At 41.7% G+C, this 20,892-nt stretch overlaps 1 protein-coding gene across 1 annotated transcript in view; it reads right to left on the bottom strand.

Annotated features, from left to right (window-relative positions):
* Positions 1–20,892, bottom strand: part of sh2b3 (SH2B adaptor protein 3) — a 54,532-nt gene that overhangs the window by 26,464 nt on the left and 7,176 nt on the right. Inside the window, exon 2 of the mRNA XM_069683818.1 lies at positions 10,674–11,894. Within this exon, the coding sequence (XP_069539919.1) occupies positions 10,674–11,864 (1,191 nt within the window). The 5' untranslated portion in view covers positions 11,865–11,894. The remainder of the gene's footprint in view (positions 1–10,673; positions 11,895–20,892) is intronic.

Raw genomic sequence — 20,892 nt, 5'->3', positions numbered from 1 at the left:
CACCAAACTGTATACTCCACCGGTCTTAAGTACGCTTTGAGTGTATGTCCTTAAAAACCAAGGAAAAACTGAAATAGTGACATTAGACACCTGGTCAATGCCAAAGCCTTGCCAAGAACACTCTGGACTTGTTGGTGGGAAGTCAAAGCTTCTGTAGTCTAAACAGACAAACACCCACGATCCCATCGAGCCACCTCCCAAGGCTGAAGAGCAGATCCACTGTTCCACAACAAGAATCATATCAACACTGCTCATCCTGAAATCTCACCCCAAGTTGGGCCCTCCTCTCATCCAGCTAACTTATCCGAGCGCCCGACCGCTACAGGGCTTTATGACCGACCTTAGTAGTCTTCCAAAGAGATATGCAAGGCTTCCCCGCTGAGTGTCATGAAGGCCTCATCCACAGGCTGCTTTCTCTCCTGCATTGAACATCGTATGCAAGACCTTGGTACATAAACATATATTCCCTGACATGTCTTTTAATATAGCACAGAAAAATCAAGAGCAGAAACCAGTGATTTTTATTCTTAAATAGTTAGAAATGTCTTTGTTTTGTCTACAGATGCCCATTGTTGTTAACAGAAGTAGAAGAAAGAGAATAGCATGATTTACTTTATGTAGTGTGCAACATCTGAGAAGTTGCAGCTCTTTGAAGTTTTGGTTATATTTGGTCCAAGATCTGTACTTGGAAATTTGTGGGTTTGAACTTGGTAGAATCTATTTATGAGTCACTTTTTCCTGACAAGAGTCATTACTGCTGATTTTAGCTTAACGTTGGTTTTATACCAAGTCTTAATCCCTCAAACCCACTTTCAGGAATTGTGTTGTGTGAGGTCGTTTAATTAAGAGGCAAAACTATAAATCATTGAATGTAACCTGAAACTCCATCAACAGACGCCAGTGTCCAACACACCACCAACAAAAAGCTGGATCATGCTATGATGATCACTCATATTTTCCACGACAGTAAGATGATAAATCCTCCTTTTTATTGTGGTTACAGAAACGACCATAAAATGTAACCAGCTTTATGATCACCAAGACTATTTTTGGTTGAGGTTTATTGTTCCTAATTCTGCTTAATGATGCCCAATCTTCTCCTGCCCCTTTCTTTAACTAAAAACGCTCCCATGTACATGCATTTTTTAATGGCTGTCACCTCAGATCAACTTCTCCATTATGGTAAGTTTGTCACAGTCAGCAGTAACTAAAAGCCTCATCACAAGTTCTATCTCCAAACCTTTGAGTTATAAAGGCATCACAAGATCCAGATTTAAATAGGTGCATCCATAGATGTCCATAGACTGTATAAAAAGATGGACGACATGACAGCTCCCTAAAAGTGAAGCATTTGGAGCGCCCCCTGCTGACTGGCTGCAGTATAGGTCATAAAGCTCGCCTCCTCCATGTTAACAGAATCAAAATACACTCCAAATAAATGTTTCTCAAACATGGTTTCTGTCATTATAGTTAGTTCTTATCATGATGATTTATGTCCAAGGGTTACATTTTCTGCCAATTTTATTTTTAATTAGTTATTTGATGCTGTCAAAAGGATGATTGACAGCTCTGTTGACAAATACGGCTCCTGCAGACGATCTGTTCAGGATTAGCAGAGTAGAGGAGGAACGGCGAGAGGAGACGTAACTAAAACAATCACTACAGTCATTGAAGTTTACATATCTGTGAATGTTAAACTCAGACCAAGACAAGAAGCTGTTCTGCTGTTGAACACGGCGGCGTGGGATCTTTGCAGTTTTTTCGGTAAGTTAAGTGTGTGTTTTGGTTAGCAGAAGTGGCTACGCCGATCTCTACTGCGCGGACTCTGGCTCCATATGACGTCACCATTGCAAGATGGCAGCGCCTATCACAGGGGCTATTTTGGCATCAATTCCGTACAATGAGAGCAGATGGAGACGCGTTGTCCATCTATATATACAGTCATTGGTTTTATCATAAGGTCAATCAATTTTACACAGATGAATCTTACTTGTTTAAATTGTGTATTTGTTGCAGGGCTGTTGCATTAGTATTAGATACATGCACATATTAAACCTGCAGCTGCATGTAGCCTCATCCTGCAACCTACAAATTGCTATGACTACAAATGTAAAATAACAGCCTGCTGTCATTCAAATAGCTACACAAAGCATACCCAACCGCACGATGAAGTACAGACTGAGACCAAATGGGAAAGGCCACTTACTTAAACTATCTTAGACATAATAAAGAAAAACATAAAACCCTCTGTTTTTTAACCGGTTACATTAAGGTCATATCTGAACTTGTGATAAAAGAATCAATCAACTAAGTAAGAAAAAAAGAGTAAGACTTCAGTGCTTTTCTCTGTTTGACATTATTGTAACCATTTTTTTTTTTCAACTAACTGATTAACAAAACATCCAAAACAGTGAAAAAAAAAAAAAAAAAAAAAAAAAATGATAATTCCCCGTGATGTTAGAACACTGGCCTGACTAATCTGAAGGGGTCACAGTGAGTTGTGGAAAGTTGTGGTGGGTATTTTCCACAGTTTTATGAAATTTTAGATAATTTTTTTCTAAAAAAAAAAAAAAAAAAAAAACAGGAAATAAATTTGGTAGCTGCCTCCATCTTTGCGCAACCAACCTCACACTGACCTCTGTGGCGAGGCATAACTTGACTGTTGGGAAATCACGAGTGTTTCCTTAAGCTCAGAGGTCAAGCACAAATCTAAGGATGAATTCATGTTTGCTTTTTCACTTTAACCAACATCACTGTGCCAACCAAACAGAGGTATTGTTTCCAGGGGGATTTTTTTCAATTCAGAGCCAACTGGTTGGTTGCCTGAGGATTTGAATTGGTTGTGTTACCCAGATTTTTCTACAGAATTTCCCTCAAATCTCTGTGGGCTGTACCTCATAAAGATCTGCTGACGCAAAATAAGACGGAAGAGGGCGACAAGTTCAGGCGGGTCAGTGAAAAGAAACTAAAAAGCACAACCTTTATGGCAGAAAATAAATCTAGTTTAATGAACAAAGATAACAAACTTTTACTCTCACACTTTACCAGTCATCAGAATTTTGCAATCCGTCCGGTTAGAGACAATGGATCCGTTACATGATATCCACAGCATATATAAATATGGTGAACACACCGTGCACCCACGCACATATCCATTACATGAGTCAGTCCCTCAGTTCAAGGCATGATTTCTAGGTTTTATGAAACTCGATCCCTGGAAAGAATTAAAGATTTGACTTGTGGGTGAGATACAAGACAAGTAATGATTCAAAATGAAACTCAAGTCTCTGTGAAGAAATAATCACTGCTCTACATACTCGTATCAACACAGGCGGACCGGACATCTGGAAGATCTGCACGACTCCACGAAAACACGTTGTTGTTGTTACGGAGAAAAATGTTGTATTTAAACATATTGAGTCAAAATCAGCAGCAAGTGTCAGGGCTGCAACTAAAAGCAATTTTCATCATGTATTAATTAGATGACTATTTTAACAACTACTTCTTTGGTGTCTTTAGAGTCATACAATGCTGAACATTACAATGTCCACAATTACCATATCTTCCATCTTCCATGTCTTAAAAGTTCTTGTTTTGTTTGACAGGATTTCTTTAACGTTGTTCTTCAATGCTTTCAGCAGAATAGACAAAATTAGTAAACAAACACATTCAGCTGTTAGCAAATTTGAGAGAAAATAAGTATTTTTATTGATTTAATTTGGCTTAATTGAGACAGACTGAAACAGTGCAGTATGTTCGCTGAAGAAAGTCTACAGTGTAAAGGCTCATTTGATGAAGAATTCAGCCAACATTTGTGCACAGTTACGTTCAGAGTCTCCCTAGAGAAAAGTCAACTTCCTGTTGTCCTGGCCTGATAAACGTAACACATGACGATTTAAATGGGTTTAATGTTAGCAAAATGTCCATAATTCTATTATAGAGTATTTCATCTAAATGAATGATTACAAAAACTTTTTTAAAATATATTTTATGAAAGAAGCTTTTGTTTTCTTTGTTTGCAATGAAACGTAAGAAGCAATGTTCATGTCTGAACTTGTCTTTTGATCTCTTATAAGTTCACGTGGGATGAGTACATGTTTGTGCATGACACAATCAATACATAGCGAAGTATTTGCACTTCCAGGTATAAAAGCGAAATACTTTCTCTCACACTTTCTGTAAGAATTCTCCAGACCGTGGATTTTAAAAACACCGTATCACACACAGACCGACAGACAGCTTGATCGTGTCTGTCTCTCCTCCTCCTTGCTGGCTCCTCTACTGAACTTTCCGTCTGTCTCTCTCGAGTCTCCTGCTGTTGCGTTTCCTGTGTCTCTCTTGGTTAGTTTCATTCTGTTTCTGGTTCAGCTGACTGGGGCCCATGTGTGTGTTCAGAGCTTTAGTTGTGGTATGCAATGAGAGCCATATTAACGCTGCATGTTGCCATATGAGAGACCAAAGTACAACAAGTAACACAGAACAGATGGACACCAGAGTCTGCTAGTTGGAAAAGTATTTTCCACTGATGTTGCAAAGTCCTCTATTACTGTCAGAACGAGAGAAAAAAGGCCTGCGCCGAGAAAAAACAGCATGGGTGCAGAGAAAGTGTACAAATAAATAAAAACAAGAATGCATAAACACAAATATTTTAACGCTTTTTGAGTTCAGCTGTTTAACTTAACCATTCTGTTGCTCTAATGAGGCATAACTCCACATTTAGCCTCCTTGTACGGCCTATTACTGGATTATCTGTTTAGTAAAGGCAAAAGATAAGGTATCACATGAGCCAAATGTGATACAAAGCTTTTACAATATATGCTATCATATAGAAAAAATATGCACAAAGCACAAACACATAAAGACAGAGAAGGACAAACTCCAAGAGCAACATGATGCATAGTGTAGGCACACGTACACACAGCGTGAAATGAAAACATGTGGGACAGATTAAGGCTAGAAGAGCTGGAACAAACACATGCAAACACACACATACACACACAGCTGCGATGAGATGAGAAGGGTGTGATTAAAATGAAGTCTACAGGAGGTCTGAGGGAACATATCCACACATCAGTCTGTAGAAGTCTGTGGGAACCGACTCTGGAAGACAGAATACCACGATTTTCCTGGCAAGTTGCTGACCTTGTCTGTAACCTTAACTACTATACGTCAGATGAAAGGAAAAGTAGGGCTCGATGTGGTAGAAAGAATTACTTTGGTTGACAGAAAGTCATAGCTGAGGATAGTAAAAAGATGGCTCCCAAGACTCGAGAAAAACTGCTCATTACGATACTGGAAGAACCTTTAAAGTATCATCCAATTAAATGATACTGTTAGCGAGGCGACTTGAACCACAAAGAAAGTAGTCAGCTGGAAATGATGCTCACAATAAGGGTGCTTTCACACCTGACAGTTTAGGTCCCGACTTTTCAGAGTAAAGTCCGGTTTGTTTAGACAGGTGAGAACACGCATTAGAACTCTGGTGTGGACCAACCCACCAGACCACGGTCCACCAGAAAACACAGGACTTGGTCTGTGGTTCCAAACGAACCGCGGTCCGATTCAGGTGAGAACATAATCGGACTTAAAGTAGGACCAAATACAGGAAGCAAACCAAGAAACTGCGCGTTGTCGGTTGTGAACAGGTGCTGAGACTTGCAGAGACAGCCACACAGCAAGGCAGCAGGATGAGTAGAGAGAGAGACGATGTTGGTTAAAAGTAAAAAAACTCAGACAATAAAACATTAACGTCTGCGACTGTGTTTAGTGTGACGGAGGAGTGTGCTCGTGGAAATTCTGACCAATAAGAAAGCAGTTTCCTCGCGCATCAAAACTTTTGGTCCGCTGGTAAAAGCTGCTGTGTGAACACAAACCAAACTCAGGCAAAATGCAACACTGTAACTTGGTCTTTGATTTGGCTCAAACAAACAGACTTTAGGTGTGAAAGCACACCAGGAGTTAGGTGTGACACTGAACAGAAAAAAAGAGACACGTGGTTGAAGCTTTCACCGGACTGAACAGCCAAGTAGGATTCAACTTCAAAAAGTTGGATTCAGCCCCAAAATGACACAAAGACAAACATTTTTTTCATGCGTCAATGAGTCAGGCTGAACTCATGGAGATACTGAGGACGGGGAATGTAAGGTTAAAGACTCAGACAAACACAGAGGACATTGTGGAGACATTGGCTCATTCCAGCTGACATGACAACATTCACTTCTGCAATAAAACAAGTCACATCTATTTGGCTTGGCCAGCTTCTCAGTCCATCTGTAATACTGCACAAAAAAAATACAGACCCAAAACCCGCCTGTATGAGCGCTAGTTTAAGAAGCATGTAGGGACTAACATAGGTCACTTATTTCATGAACAAAAAATATATAATGCAAAACTGCTCAAGAATTATGGCACACATTTTCATCCAACTAGTAACAAACAATGTCCTTAAAAGTTCAGCAAGATTTCCTAGAGAAAAAATGATGCAATGCACATCGGAACTAAATGTAATTCTTTAACATCACTGAGTTTACTATTTCATAAGTTAACGTGAATAATGTGAGGCGTGTAGCAAAAAGCTAGCAGGTGCTAGCAGACATAATGTCCATACAAAGTCCTTGCCTCTTGATTATTTTCACTTCAAACTGCAAAGACATCTGTGCAGCCTTTTATTAGTCGTTTTGTTCTGATATTAAGAAGCAAACACTTCAGCAGCACTCATTCCAGTGACATGTTGACAGAATGAAATCCTGGACAAGACAAACGCAGTCATAAAAGGCTTTGAATGTATTTTCCCTTTATATACTTTCACCCTTGTTGTTTGGTGTATTGCGCAGTCCACTGGCATGCTTTCACCTCCCCACGTTCATGTAAGCAGTTTAAAGTTGCCTTTCGGGTTAGAGTTAGCAATGCACATTTGAAATGCATCAAAAAACCTGCCACAGCTTTTGCTGTGACACAGCCCTGCCTCGACTGGGGCTTTCTCACGCGAATGCATTATCAGTTTCCATGCAGCTTCCTCTTTTGTGCTAAATCAGCTCACTGATATTACTGCTGTTTCTCACACACACTCACAGATGATCACACGCACACATAAAAAGACCTAAGCTAAAATATATATATGCCACCCATTGATCATCATTTTCTGTGCAGCCACAATGTGCGTGCAGCGTGCAGGCATGCATGCTCCCACACCTACACACACACAGTCACAGAAAGAGGCCACAGATGTGTGAAACCCCAATTAACATCCACAAAAAAAAAATGGTACCGACACAATATCTAAGACAGCAGCTCCAACTTATTACAGGTTGGTGTGTCTAAATGACTTCTCTTAGGGTGTGAACGCATGTGCTCTTTTCTGTGTATGTTTAAATGTGTTCACGCAAGCCCACAGCTCTCCTTCCTTTTAAGGGCATTCTCAGGGCCTTAACTCTCTGCCCTTCCAAGATTACACACACACACACACATGAACACACACACACACACAAAGAAGAGAGAGAGGAGGGAGTATTCAGAGCTGCAATGCAGTTGGCTAACTAAAGCAGCATCATAATCAGCCAGGAAAATCCTGCCAATGCCTTCCCATTCTCATATCCATGCATGCACATACACACACACACATTGACACACACACACATGCACACACGCACAGCTCTGGCTCTATCATCAACTGAATTAACTCACGCACATGGTTATGGCTGCAGCTGGCTGAGGAGTTGAGGGCTGCTAAATATAAAACCGTACTTGCACACATAAACTCTCAAACACACACGTGCATGCAACTTCTTCTTCATTGACCTCTGTTTGTGCCAGAATACACACTTGCACACACCCTGAAGAGACTGAACTGTACTTCCAGTGACCTTACACATGACAGCGGCTGAGGACTGCAGTCAACTTAGACGCTCTGATTACTGGTTGGGGATCTTGGGGGACTGGGTGTGCAGGCACATGCAGCCTTGCAGCTGGCCCCATCTGGAAATATAGCAGGGTTTTATGCCATGAGGTCTCATGTGGAGAGCTAAGCATACATATCAGGCAGAAAAATACTTCCTGCTGCGTTGTCAATCCAGGTCAGGGGAAGGCAAGCTGATATGTCTTTTTCAAAGTTTAGAATTTCTAGTAACTCAAGCAAATGTATTCTAAATGTGATCATTTCATATTTTCTAAATGTTGACTTGATGTTTTAGTCATGAAGTAATAAGCAGAAAAGTTATGAGTGGCTGAAACAAACCTCAAACAAACAGGAAATAGTGTAGGAGGCATATCTATTTACTGAAGAGTTTAAGAAGACATGAACGTTGCAGATTCTTTGAGGTTGCTGAGCCAAAAAAAAAAGCCTCATTGGGCAAATGCTGTGCTGCATTAATGCATGAAATGAATGAATATGTGGCAGTAATCAGTGAGGCACAGACAGATTACATTACATCACTGGTCACATGAACAGTAACTCTACTTCCTCAATATTCTTTAACTGGGTTAAAGGGTAAACTATCTCCTAACCAATCTTAACAAGGTTATCAGTGTGAAACCAAGCAGCAACCTCCAGTGTTGAATGCGAACTGCAAAAAACAGTTCCTCGAGTGTCCATGAAATTAAAAGTGTCCTTGTTAGAGCAGAAATTAACATGTATATCTGTTGTCACTGAACTCAACCTCTCTGTGTTGTTGTGTTATTTATGAAACTATCTGGCCATCCAAGAAGACTGTCCTCCGGCTTTTCTTTGATTTAAATTCCTGTGTTATAGTATTGCTATATTTGCACTAAGTAGCATGTATACAAGCTAATTAATCAGCCCCTGATGTAGACTGTTTAGCTTTGATAACTTGGTGTATGCCAACCCCTCGCTCCTCTCCAGCTGAACTCTCTCATCCAATTATAGCCACTTCTGGCTCCAGAAAAGCAACATGGCGGCGAACTCGAGGCTTCATTAACGCTGTCGAGAAACCAAAGGGTGATGTCACTTTAGCTCCATCTTTTGTTTAAAGGTCTATGTGTAAAACCATTGATGAAGAGGCTTTGCTTCTCAGCATGCAAGGCAAGAACTGACATGATGCTCTCATTGGTTTTAAGCAAACTGTCACTGAACTAGTAATATCACTCTTTGGCTTGCAGGTCAGAACCAGCTCAGCTTCACAGCACCTTCTTTGTCTGCAGTACAAAAACAAATCAAAACGCTGGAGGTGCCATGAAAGGCAGCAACACAATGTACAGCTTTCTGAGACAACGCTAAATGTCATGTCGGCTTTGGTCTTGTTTTGTCATGTGGCAAACTGAACACCAAAAGGAGCTTTTGAGATGCGGAAATAATATGACATAAAAAAACAAAACAAACAGAGAGAAAAGAGACGATTTGAAAAAGGAGGGGGGGAAACCCCTGCAACTCAAACAGCTGGAAACAGGAAATGTGTGTTTGTTAGTTAAGAGTATGAACATGCACTGTGCCACAGCCTGGATATTTACCAACCCCTTTAAACAAAACACTGTGTGGGTTTTAGTCCTATTTATGAACACTAACTGATCTGTCTTGCACATTCTGAGGAACCTGCCAGCTGTTAAAGGTTTCAGTGCAGTTCTGAGAAGAAGCAAACAAACATTTTCAAGAACTACACACACACAATGAAACGCAGCACAACCCCCAACGACATAAGGAATGTGCTGTACTTAAAACAACAATAAGACAGAAGTGACAGCCATTTTTATGTTCTGCATAGATGCATTGTTGTGTAACGTCTGTGACAGCTAAAACACGTGAAAAATAAGATGAAAATCATTAAATGTTGTAAAAATAGCAGAGACTTAGGCTTTATGATTTGCTTTAAAATCAAAATAAAATAGATAATTAATCAAAATGTGATTATGTGGCTAACTTGACCCTATACTTAATTTCAATAGGCTTTAAGCTCGGTTTAGCTCAGCGGGTAAATCGCACGCCCCGTGTATAGAGACACAGCCATCCATGCAACGCCCCCCAGGTTCGACTCTGACGCTCTCCTTGCTGCAGGTCATCCTCACTCTCTCTCTCTCCCCACATTTCTGATACTTTCCACTGTCCCTACTTCACCTCTGAAAGTTCAGCATTTTGCAAAATACATTTAATTGCCTTCCAAGCAAAGAGTTAGATGAGAAGATACCACTCTTATGTCGGTGGATTAACTATCGAACTAGAGCTAGGATTTGATTAGCTTAGCTTTCAACCTACAACTCAGAAAAAACTCAAACTAATTTCTTATCAAAAGAAGTCTCAACTTGGACATGATACTCAGTGCTGCATTGGTATGCTGAGATGAAATCCGGATCTATCTTCACACACGTTTGGAACAAAAGCTAACAGCATATTTCCCCTGGTGTTAAAGTTTGAGTAGTCAACATGTTTGAGGTCATGTACAATGTTTTGCAAGCTAAATGCAAGCTAAGCTTACAAATCAAAAAAGCCTCACTGCTGCTTTCCTTCGCTTTACTTACAGTCACCTGTCAACAAAACAACAATGCTAGCATGTGCACACACCTAAAAAACAGTAGTAGTAAGTAAATGTGTTGATTGCGGTGTGTAGTTGAGGGTAGTGAATCATATTTATATATAACGATGTCCACAAGTAAACCCACAAAGTGTACATATGTGCAGTAGTTGCTTGTTTGGGTGAATAACTGTAAGAATAAGCAAATGTTCCTACCTTTGGAGGATCATAGAGCTCCAACTGGTACCTCTCCCCTCCTCCTCTTCCTCCTCCTTGTGCATCCCTGATCCTCCTGACCAGCAGGCGGCAGCGTTGAAAGCGGTGCTCAGCGTCTGAGATAGTGTCATCCACCAGCATGTACCTCAGTGTGCCCTCTTTACAGCAGCCGCTCACCTCTGACCTCCTCTGCCTCATGCTCCCGCCGCGCAACCAGCGGAAACGATCCAGGAAGCGAGGGGTGACCCCTGCCACGGACACATGTGAAGAAGAAGTTGGGGGCGTGACTTCAGAGTTCAGACAGGAGGAAGAGTGGGAGGACGAGGAAGAGGAGGACACTTCCTCATTTGTGGAGGAAATGCCACCCACTCTGTCAGCATTATTCTGGGGGCTGTTGTTGTTAGTAGTAGGGTTGTTAAGAGACAGGTCCTGGGACGAGGGGGGGCTGGGGACGGGACGTTTCTTGAGTAGCTGTCTAACAGTCTGTCGGATTTGACTGACAGAGAAATGTGTGACGTCAGCATGTCCAGGGTTGGAAGTTGAGGAATCAGAGGAGTACCGTTGCGATACCTGCCGACGATCCCTGCCTGAGATCTCCTCATTGCTGCGGCTACGAATCAGCAGTGAACCGCTGCCGATACTACGATTTGACCCTCTGAGAGCAGCCTGGTTTCCCGATGAGGAGTTTCCTGCAGCGCATCGCAGCGGCTGCTCCTGTTCCCGACTCACCACCACTGGCTCAACTTTTGGTGACACCACAGCAAACGGAGCAGCTCCTCCACTTGACCGGCCCGCCTCCCGGTAGTCCTGCACCCCCGACAAAGATGTTATCCGCAATCGGCTGATCAAACCCTCTAATGGTAGGGGAGTAGCCAATGAAGAGGTGGAGGAAGCACTACCGGTAGGGCTAGAGCCTGTGGTCTGGCTGAGCGGGGTGCCATCTTTGTCGACCTCGCAGCAGAAGTGCTGCTGGAAGAGGTCGGCGAACTGCTTTGAAAAGGTCTCTGGTGGGAGCACGTCATGCTGCGGCCGCTCTCTGGCGAAGCTCTGGTAGTGTCCGGCCAGCTGCCGGGCTGTGGCGATGGCGTGCAGCTCACAGAATTCCCTCCAGCCTCTCGGGGGCGCTGCCAAGCCTGGGCCTCCTCCTGCTGTTGTGGTGGTGTTGGCTGGATGGATAGTGTTACCATTCATTGCAGTAACCAGACCGGCTGAGAATCACCACTGCCAAACACAAAAGGATGGAAACAGAAAGAAGAGGATAGAGAAAAAGAGAAATGGGTGGTTGGAGAGGAGAGGGGGTAAAGGAGTCGATTTGGAGACGAGAGTGGAGGGATAAAGGGTTTAGAAAAGAAGGGGAAATGAGCGACAAACAAAAGGAGAGATATGGAAATGTAATTAGAGGCAAATCAAGATAATTTGAAGTGTTGTGCAAGAAGTGGAACACTAAAGACTGAACTGGCAAACTAGTCAGAGCATTTCTTTGAACTACTTGAAAGTTTGAAAGAGTTCAAACATTGAGAAAGGACAGCCAAAAGTCTGATTTTATCTGCTCTCAATGTTAAACAGCCTAAACTGGATTACATGGGCCTGCAAAGAATCTCTGGCAATCAACCAGTCACAGAGTATCTTAATAGATAAGGACGACCACGGTTCACTCAAAGGACAATGGATAACCATTCAATTTGTGGGAAAAGAGTTGATTGAATCAAGAGCAAAAACAATGTAATTGCATGTATTTCAGGAGAACTTCAGGAAATGTTGTTTCACTGTCGGAGGTTAAGAAGAAAATGAGGAGAGTGAAGCTGAGTGGAGCCAATAAAGACGACTAAATCGGTAACAAAGTGCAGTGAAATGGATGTCAGACGGTGAAGTATTTTAAATGAATGAAAACGGTAATAAGTCATTGGGCCAGACGCTGAATGAGCCCCTGACTGAGGAAGTATGGTTAGAAAATTTCTCAATCAACCACACTGCCTGCTTGGCCATCTGTGTGTTTACATGTGACCTGTTTCAGTGTTCCTTCTGCTTTTTTCACCCCCCTCAAAGATGTGGACTACATCATGTCAGGGCCATTACATGGACTGTGATTGCTTAAATGTACACCCTAATGTCATGCTTGATTTGAATCTTTCACCATTTTCTTTTCTTTTACCCATTATTGAATTAGGAGTTTATAAAAAGATGAGACAATTAAATGTTTGGATAGGCGTTTTTTATATCTAAATAAAATGGGAATAACATAACCTACTAATTTGAGCTGCTACTTGTTTTTCTTGTTGATTAGATGTGAAAGGAATATAGAGAGATGAGGGATGACGTGCAACAGGATCGTGCAATTATATTGTGAGGTCTTAAACCAATACCATAACGTCCCTCTATTATTGTTGTTGGATTTCATGGGAAAATTTCCCTGCATACATTGAGTGGGTGGTGTGTGGTTAGCCATGACCTCTTACAGTCTGTCTCCTACTTATCTGTTCTGCACTTTGTTTCACTTCTTGCCTCTACTGCTGCATACGACTACACAATACGCTCATACGATTTATCTTTGTAAGCTTTTAGTCCGTGTAAACGTGTTTTGTTTTCTATGGCGGCACCTAAAAGGTAATTGCGGGTAGATAGATATCCAGACAGTGTTGCATGTGTGACGTCCACGGTTGGCTCCGGATGCAACATGATTTTCCTCGCTGACGGTCGCTTTCCTTTTCAGACTGTTTGCCTTCATCTGAGCGTTGAATTTGTTTCTTTTTCTTTGGATTTCCACTTTTTTTTGAAGTTGTATCTGTAGTCATCAATTTTTTCTTTGTTTGTTCAGCCATAGTAGATTACTGTTTACTCGCAACACTTGCAGAGATCGAGAAAACAGTCGCTTAGCTCCGCCTACCCTCTCTGGCAGACCAACCACCGCTGGGTGATGGAAAACCCGTCACTAACTGGGCGCCGCTTGAGATTTTTTCCGCGAATGTAACCACAGACACCCAGTCTGTAATACTGCTAAAGCAAAGGCTTTCATCAGTGGGCCATAGGCTCAATCACCATTGAGTTACCTCATTCGGCGATAGACAGTGACTTAACAGACATTTATTTACATGAAAATCTTCTAGATTATTATTTTAAAAGTGTAATTGGCCACAAACATCATCATCAGTAGCACCACTATCCACTATCCATTATTGTTCTTTGCATAGGAGAACAAAGGATAACTCACTGCTGTTAAGTATTTAGGAAGAAATGAGACAGTGGTTTAAGTAAACCCCAAATTCATAAGATAAGAGCAAACAGGAAACATTCCTACGTATTCAATGAGAGCTCTGAACCTGTCCCTCTTTTCAAACATCCTTTACTGTTCACTTGATGTGTGTTTACACTGCTGACCCCAAGAACAATCAAGCAGCAGTTAAAGACACATTTTCAAACAACCACAGAGGCCCGAGCTGATGCAAGAGTGGAGCTTCTTGGTTTATGCAGACAGCCCAGACATGATACAATGTTGTATAATCAGCCGCAGTCCTGCTAGATTTTCACACTGGTGTAATGAAGCAAATCAATGACTCTTTTATATTCTTATATTAAGTTTCAACTGGAAATAACTTTGTTGATGATCGACTGAAGCATCAAAGGAGTTTGCAGTTGTATGTAATGGTTAACTATGTCGACAAAAGTAGTGAAAACAGGCAGGATATCTCACCATGAAACACTCACTGACAGGAAGACATTATTGTTTAGAGGAGCTGAAGCTGTTTTAAAATCACCATCATGCATTATTTAAATACTCTATCTCACTTCTACATTGATGTATCTGAGCTTTCCATAAATAAGCTGCTCAACAGTCAGCCCCGGTTATATTAACACGGGTTTATCAGTCTCAAAGCTACAACGCGTGCCCAGAGTACATACCATTTTCCTCCAGTGCAGCAGAGAAGGGTCTATTCAAAGTACAGGAAGTATGAATGTGTGTGTGTGTGTGCGTGTGTGTGTGCATTACGTGTGCGTGGGTTGGTGGGGGTGGGGGGGGGGTCAGGCTTTGGTCCAACAGATCACAGAAAACCACAAGAAATAAAAGGGGGGGGGGGGGGGTCGTTGTGGTTGTGCCAAACATGGAGCAACATGTCTTGTTATCTCTCGGCTAACTTCTCCCTCCCTCTCCGCGTCCTGAATGACGACATTAAGAGAAGGAAAGTGTACATATTTGATGAAATAAAGCTTCATATTTTGTCATTTGCACCACGCGCACGTCAGCGACGGGGCGAAAACTTGGCAGCGTAAGGTATTGCGTCACTAAAGTTCCTGGATGTGTCCTGTCACAACAACTAATCCCCTTCCTGTACTTTTCAGAGCATGCTCAGTGCGTGCCGCCTTGTGCCCCTCCAGCTGGCCCCCCCAGAAGCCTGTTTCTATCTGCCTGGCCAGCCCAGGGATGACTCAGCACTGACTACAGAACATGCACACACACACACACACGCACACACACACACACAGATGTACAGTATACTGTACACACACATCTGCAGACACACACTTCCTCTCATCCAAATCCCTCTGGGGGTTTGTCCGTCTGTGTTCCCATGGTTTTTCCTTTCTGTTCATCCTCTCTGTCCTCTGGCATGAGGATCTCCAGATCTTTACTTTCACCTTGAATGAGGGCCTAATGAGGCCACACTCAAGTTTTTTTTTCTTTTTGAGTAGCAAAATAGAAAACTTTCCTGCACAATAGAGTCAAAGTTCCTGTATTCCCCTCCTTTCTGCATCCTCACCTTACTCATCACTCCCTCCTCCTCTTTGCTCATTGCCCACATTCTTCACTGTGACACAGGCACACTGGTCGCTTTCTTCATCTCTCTCTCTCCTGCGCCTCAGAGAAATCTGGTAAAGCTTTTCCTGCAGCATCGCACGCCACAGGCAGCCTGAGAAACTGCTGTCCTGAGCAACTAAATGTGATTCATGTCGACATCAGCAGCAGATTTGTTGGCAAGAAAAGTGTAATGTTAAACCAGACAAATGCTACTGTTTGTATGTCTGATCCGTGACTGAGAAACAACCGAGGCTGCAGCTTGACTGCTGTTTAAAATAGGAATAAAAAATAATAGGACTAATGCACAAGTCAAACAGGTGCCTATAAAAAAGGCAGCCAGGGAAGCAGCTTATGACTGACCGACCAACTTATTTGATAATCATATTCTCTGCTTCCATGTTGTCCAACAGGAGGACTTGATGCTGTCCTGTTTAATCTTTTTATATTGAATATGTTCATGTTGGTCAGAGAAAACAAATTAGTTGAAGGCAGTTTTTAAATAAACTATTCAGCAGATAAATTGACAATTAAACCAAGTGCCCTGATGCACTACCAGGTAGCTTGTCTCCTCTGCAAATAAATCAAACTACAGTTCAAACTATGATGTGAATTGTTTAAATTGTATGACTTGGATCAGTAAAAAACATCAGCCCTACATCAGAATAAAAGACAGCAACAATGTGCTGCACGGATCTTACCTTCCCTCCTAATGTTGCTGCTCGCAGCAACAGAAGTGGAAGTAAACTAACATTTCTTTTTTTTCTAGGGACAGCAAAAACTGATTTTAATCAAGCAGGAAGGAAACAGGATGCGTGAAAGTCACACAAGAATTGATCTTGTCAGCATGAGTAACCTCATGACTTCTGTCAGCTCAGTGAGATGAAGCTTCAAACAACCTAAGGACATACTGAAGGGGGGGGTTATGTGTGGTGCTGTTGTATGTCACTGCAACCAAAATGCCCAGACATCAGCATGGAAGAGTTGGTGGGATGTCTAATGTGGACACCTACGGCCTATAGGGAGCTAAATATTCAAAATGCACATACTGTCAAGTTTAAGCTGAAACAAAATACAAATATCCCAACAATAAGATTTTTAAAAAGTACAAAGATGTGACATCAGTTATTGAGCAAAAACCAACAACATTAATATTAACGGACACACGCAAAGACTGAGGCTTATACAACACACAGAATTATCAGTGTTGCTGGTGGAAGCCCTGTTACAGGGAGGTCCTATTTATATCTCAAGAGCTTGGTATCAGCTCTCACACACCACTGTGTGCTCCCAGTTGGGAGCAGCTCTTGTTTGATGCAACAGACACACACACACACACAAACAAAGGCAGACACACACACACAGGCAGACACAAAAGAGGTCTGTGAGCTTTCAGGTCATGTATTCATAGACGGAGGCATCTGCCATGAATGCATGCTAATGTCAGTGAAAATGCAGTTTATGATGCAGCAGAAGACTGGGAGGAAATCAATCGTAAAGACCTAAAGCTTATGTAAAGTACTGTAGGCTTTGACCACATAATTAAGTTTTAATAGCTTCATTTTGTCCTTGCAACTCCTTAAGAAATACTTCACATAAAATGATGTTGAGGCCTGTGAGAAAATCATTGTCAGACTAATCAACATTAGCAATATTTCACACATAAAGACACTTCCATGCGTCCTTCAGTTGTTGGTTACTACAGAAATAGGTTGTGCTCCTAATCTTCATACTCATTATATAAAATGCAATTTACAGCAAGCCACATCCTCTGACCTTTAAATAGCCCCGGCCTTATTACTGAGATCGGCCGGATCCAATCTATTGCTTACGACTCAATTAGTCTGCATGGCATCAAGGCTCCGTGAGACATCAAACACTGCTGTTTTTCCCGTAAAACTGGAGTGGAAAAACTACATAAATTAGGAAAAAAAAGCGGCAACATGTGCATCACAAGGTTGGGGATGAAAAACAGATTTTGTTACCACCTTTGAATTTTCATTCTCTGAATCACAGAGTCACAACTCGGGCAGAGAGTGTGTGAGGAGGGTTAAAGAAAAGGAGTTGCTGGAAAGAAAAGGAGGAGGGAATCAAACAAGAACAGGAAGAGGAGGAGACGGGCACAGACAGAAAGAGTGATGAGGGGATAATGAGAAGGCAGGCAGGAAGTGAGAAAAACAGAGAAGAAGAAAAGCGAGAGAGAGGGGAGGAGACGGCGCCAGGTTTGTGGGTGAAGGTCCAGGTGGCAAAGCAAAAGAGGAACAGAGACCAAAGGATCTGTGCGCTCGCTGCTCTGCCCGGGCAGCAATCACAGCTACAGGAAGCCCTGCCCTGCCCTGGCAAGCAGCAAGCAGTGCACACACACACAAACACACACACACACACACTGCATACCAAAATGCACAGTTACGTCAGGGCTGGAAACACTACTTAATGTACAAATGTTATGTTACTTTAAATATTATGTGACTGTAATTAATTTGTGTTGAAAGCTGAAAATAAACACATGGAGGAGACAGGTGATGCTGAAGAGTGACAAGTAAAGATGTAATTCTAGTTCATGTAGCACTACTTTATTCCTAGCACATTAATTTGAGACAACAGTACATATACCTTGATAAAAAATAAGACACTGAGAGCACTGACTTAAAGGAGCAATTCGCCCCTAGAAAAAGCCACTGTCCGTCAAAGCTGGTGTTCTCTGTAATCAATAGAAGCAATAATGTTTGAAATTGGCGCCATAGCTGTGGAGAAAGTTGTACAAACAGCTCGTGGTTTCACACATTCTACATTCCTACAACACCCAGCGTGCATTGCGCCCCTCCCTCTGAAAGGAACGGCCCAGCAAGAGACGCTGGAGTGAAATACTACGTTTCACTGCAGGTACAGAATACGAAATACGACCAGAATATACCGGTGGATCTTCTAAAAAATCTTCAGGTCTGCATTTCAAACCTGAAGATTTTGAACGAGACATGACATCGGAGGGGGGCGTCCTATATTGAGGAAGTGTAGTTTAGCGAGCTCCCTGGCCTCCACCAGATGATGCGTTTTACTAGTCTGGTGGAGTATTTCCAGGTCCCATTGGAGAAGCGGAAGGCGTCCTCCAAAGGAACAGAGCCAAATTGTATTTTTTATCCGACCATAATGGCATTAGCTCCCCATAATAGCGTGATAGGACTGACTTTGGAAATCTGTGAACTGGCCCTTTAATTTTACACAATACTTGCTTCTGTCGTCTTTGTTATAACTATCACTACACTCTTCCATCCTTGCCTTTCTTTGACACAAACAAATATTTGGCAAAATACAAGAACCCACTAATTCACACCCACAAGCAACTATTATACAAGTCCGTTATCAGATGAAAAATTCCCAACCATAACAGTAACCATTCAATATTGCTATGACAGGGAAAACAGTGTGTTCCCCTGTTAGCCAACATAACAGCTAACACAAACTGACACCATGTGACCCTTTTTTCATCCCTTTCACTTCATGTTTTATACTCGAGTGCAACTAGCTGCTACGTATCCTGCAGAACTGGCATGACCTGACAACAGCTACAAAAGATGCAGCTAAAAGTACTGATTGATCAGCAACATAAAAGAAGAAGAGGCCTAAACGAAAAGGATCTGCAGTCGCAGGGACGGGGGAATCGGCTGAGCCACAGTGTTCCTGTTCGTGTGAAGTGAGATGTGAAAGAGCTTTGATAATGAACAGAGCAGAACGCAAGACGCACACAGCTTACATAATTGAAGAACATATTGTAAAGGAGGAAGTTGGACTGAAACATGAGATAACCTCAGCCTATATAACCTTAACTTCCCAGAGCCGGAGGGGAGCATCAGCTGATTCAGGCTAAAACAAGAGAGCTGGAGCCTGTAGCGACATCGGAGCAGAGCTATAAGCCATTGATAAAAGAGACTGTTATTTGTGTCACTATTTCACTGAAGTAGTCTGTTTGTAAAGCTACAATATTAGTCATTGTCATTTAACGAGAAGGGTCAGCATGATATATTTTAACACATTATATAAAAAGAAACAAATACTAACACATCCCACACTACACTGCTATGGGGCGAGAGCAACCTTTAATCTTTGTTTGGCATTTACTGAAGCTGATGCTCTTATACACAGTGGCTTTAGGGAACATATTCACTAACAAAGAAAAGGTTCTTTTATAAATAATCGCATCCGAAAAATGTTTGGGCAACACTTTATTTTAAAGTGCACTTATTCAATATTTACTAGATGGTGATTAGCACGCATATTTGTAACACTTTGGCTTAGGGATGCACGATATTCTCGGCTTGAAAATGACATGTTGGCATCGGCAGACACATCCTTTTTCTGCCGATATGTTCCGCCGATAAAACAACACTTAAATTCTGCCTAAATGCTTGACGATTCCCTTAAAAAAGCTTGACGTAATGCGAGGACATTAACTCGGCACGAGTGTGCGCGTGCACTGCATGTACCACGCCTCTTCCGTCAAGCGTGAAGAAGGGTGCAAGATGTCTGCAAGATGTCTGCAGTATGGCATTTTTTTCAAACTTTGCAAAACGGACAGCAAGGTTGCTATTTGCAATGGTTGCTCAGTATCGGTCATGTGAGGAGGGGCCAAATCTCATCATCCAAGCCTGTCTAAGATGTATGAATATTACAGTTTTATTTGAAACATAATGTTACATACAAATAAATATGGCATTTTGTAGAGAACCTTTGGTTTAAATAGTTATATAATATATATATATATATATATATATGTATATGTTTTTTATACTGCCCAGTGAATGTGTACAATTTGAAAAGCACAGTATTGTGTTATTTCTGCATCTGCCAGTGGGCCACTACAATAAGTAGGCATGATATCAATTCCACTACAGGGAGACTTGATCTTCTCTGCAATTAGGTGGAAAAAAATGTGCCCAATATATCAGTATCAAAATCGGCAATTGGCAATAAGTGTTGGAAAATATCGGCAAAAAAATCGTCTCTTAAGTACTCATTATAAAGCACTTAATCATGCTTTATTCTGTATGGCTACAACTAGTGACCATTAAAGAAGTGTTTACCAGTCAAAACCTCTTTATTACTTCTTATTTATAGTAAGGAAGGAGGTGGTTGAACATAAATCTTACATGCTTTGCTCAGTAGGGGTCTTGTAAGGTAGTACCACAAAGCTTAGTAATGCATATTAAGATATTAATTTATTTACAATAACCTCCAAATGTACTATCATTCAGCAGTAAAAAGGAGTTCATAAAGGGGAAACTATTGGATTAGTAGTTGTAGAATCAAGAGCCAGTATGCTACGAATATGCATGCTAATAAGCAACAGGTTAATGCAGACTATATGCACTTTAAAAGTGTTTCCAACGATCTACTGATAAATGAAACAAGTGGCTTAAATAGCTGTGAGCTAGT

Source organism: Semicossyphus pulcher, unplaced genomic scaffold (genome assembly GCF_022749685.1).
Source record: "Semicossyphus pulcher isolate SPU_LCO1_2020_fin unplaced genomic scaffold, fSemPul1.0.p SCAF_6, whole genome shotgun sequence".
NCBI classification, from domain to species: Eukaryota; Metazoa; Chordata; class Actinopteri; order Labriformes; family Labridae; genus Semicossyphus; species Semicossyphus pulcher.
The sequence above is the reverse complement of the archived record's forward strand: the minus strand, read 5'-3'. Positions and strand labels throughout refer to the sequence as shown.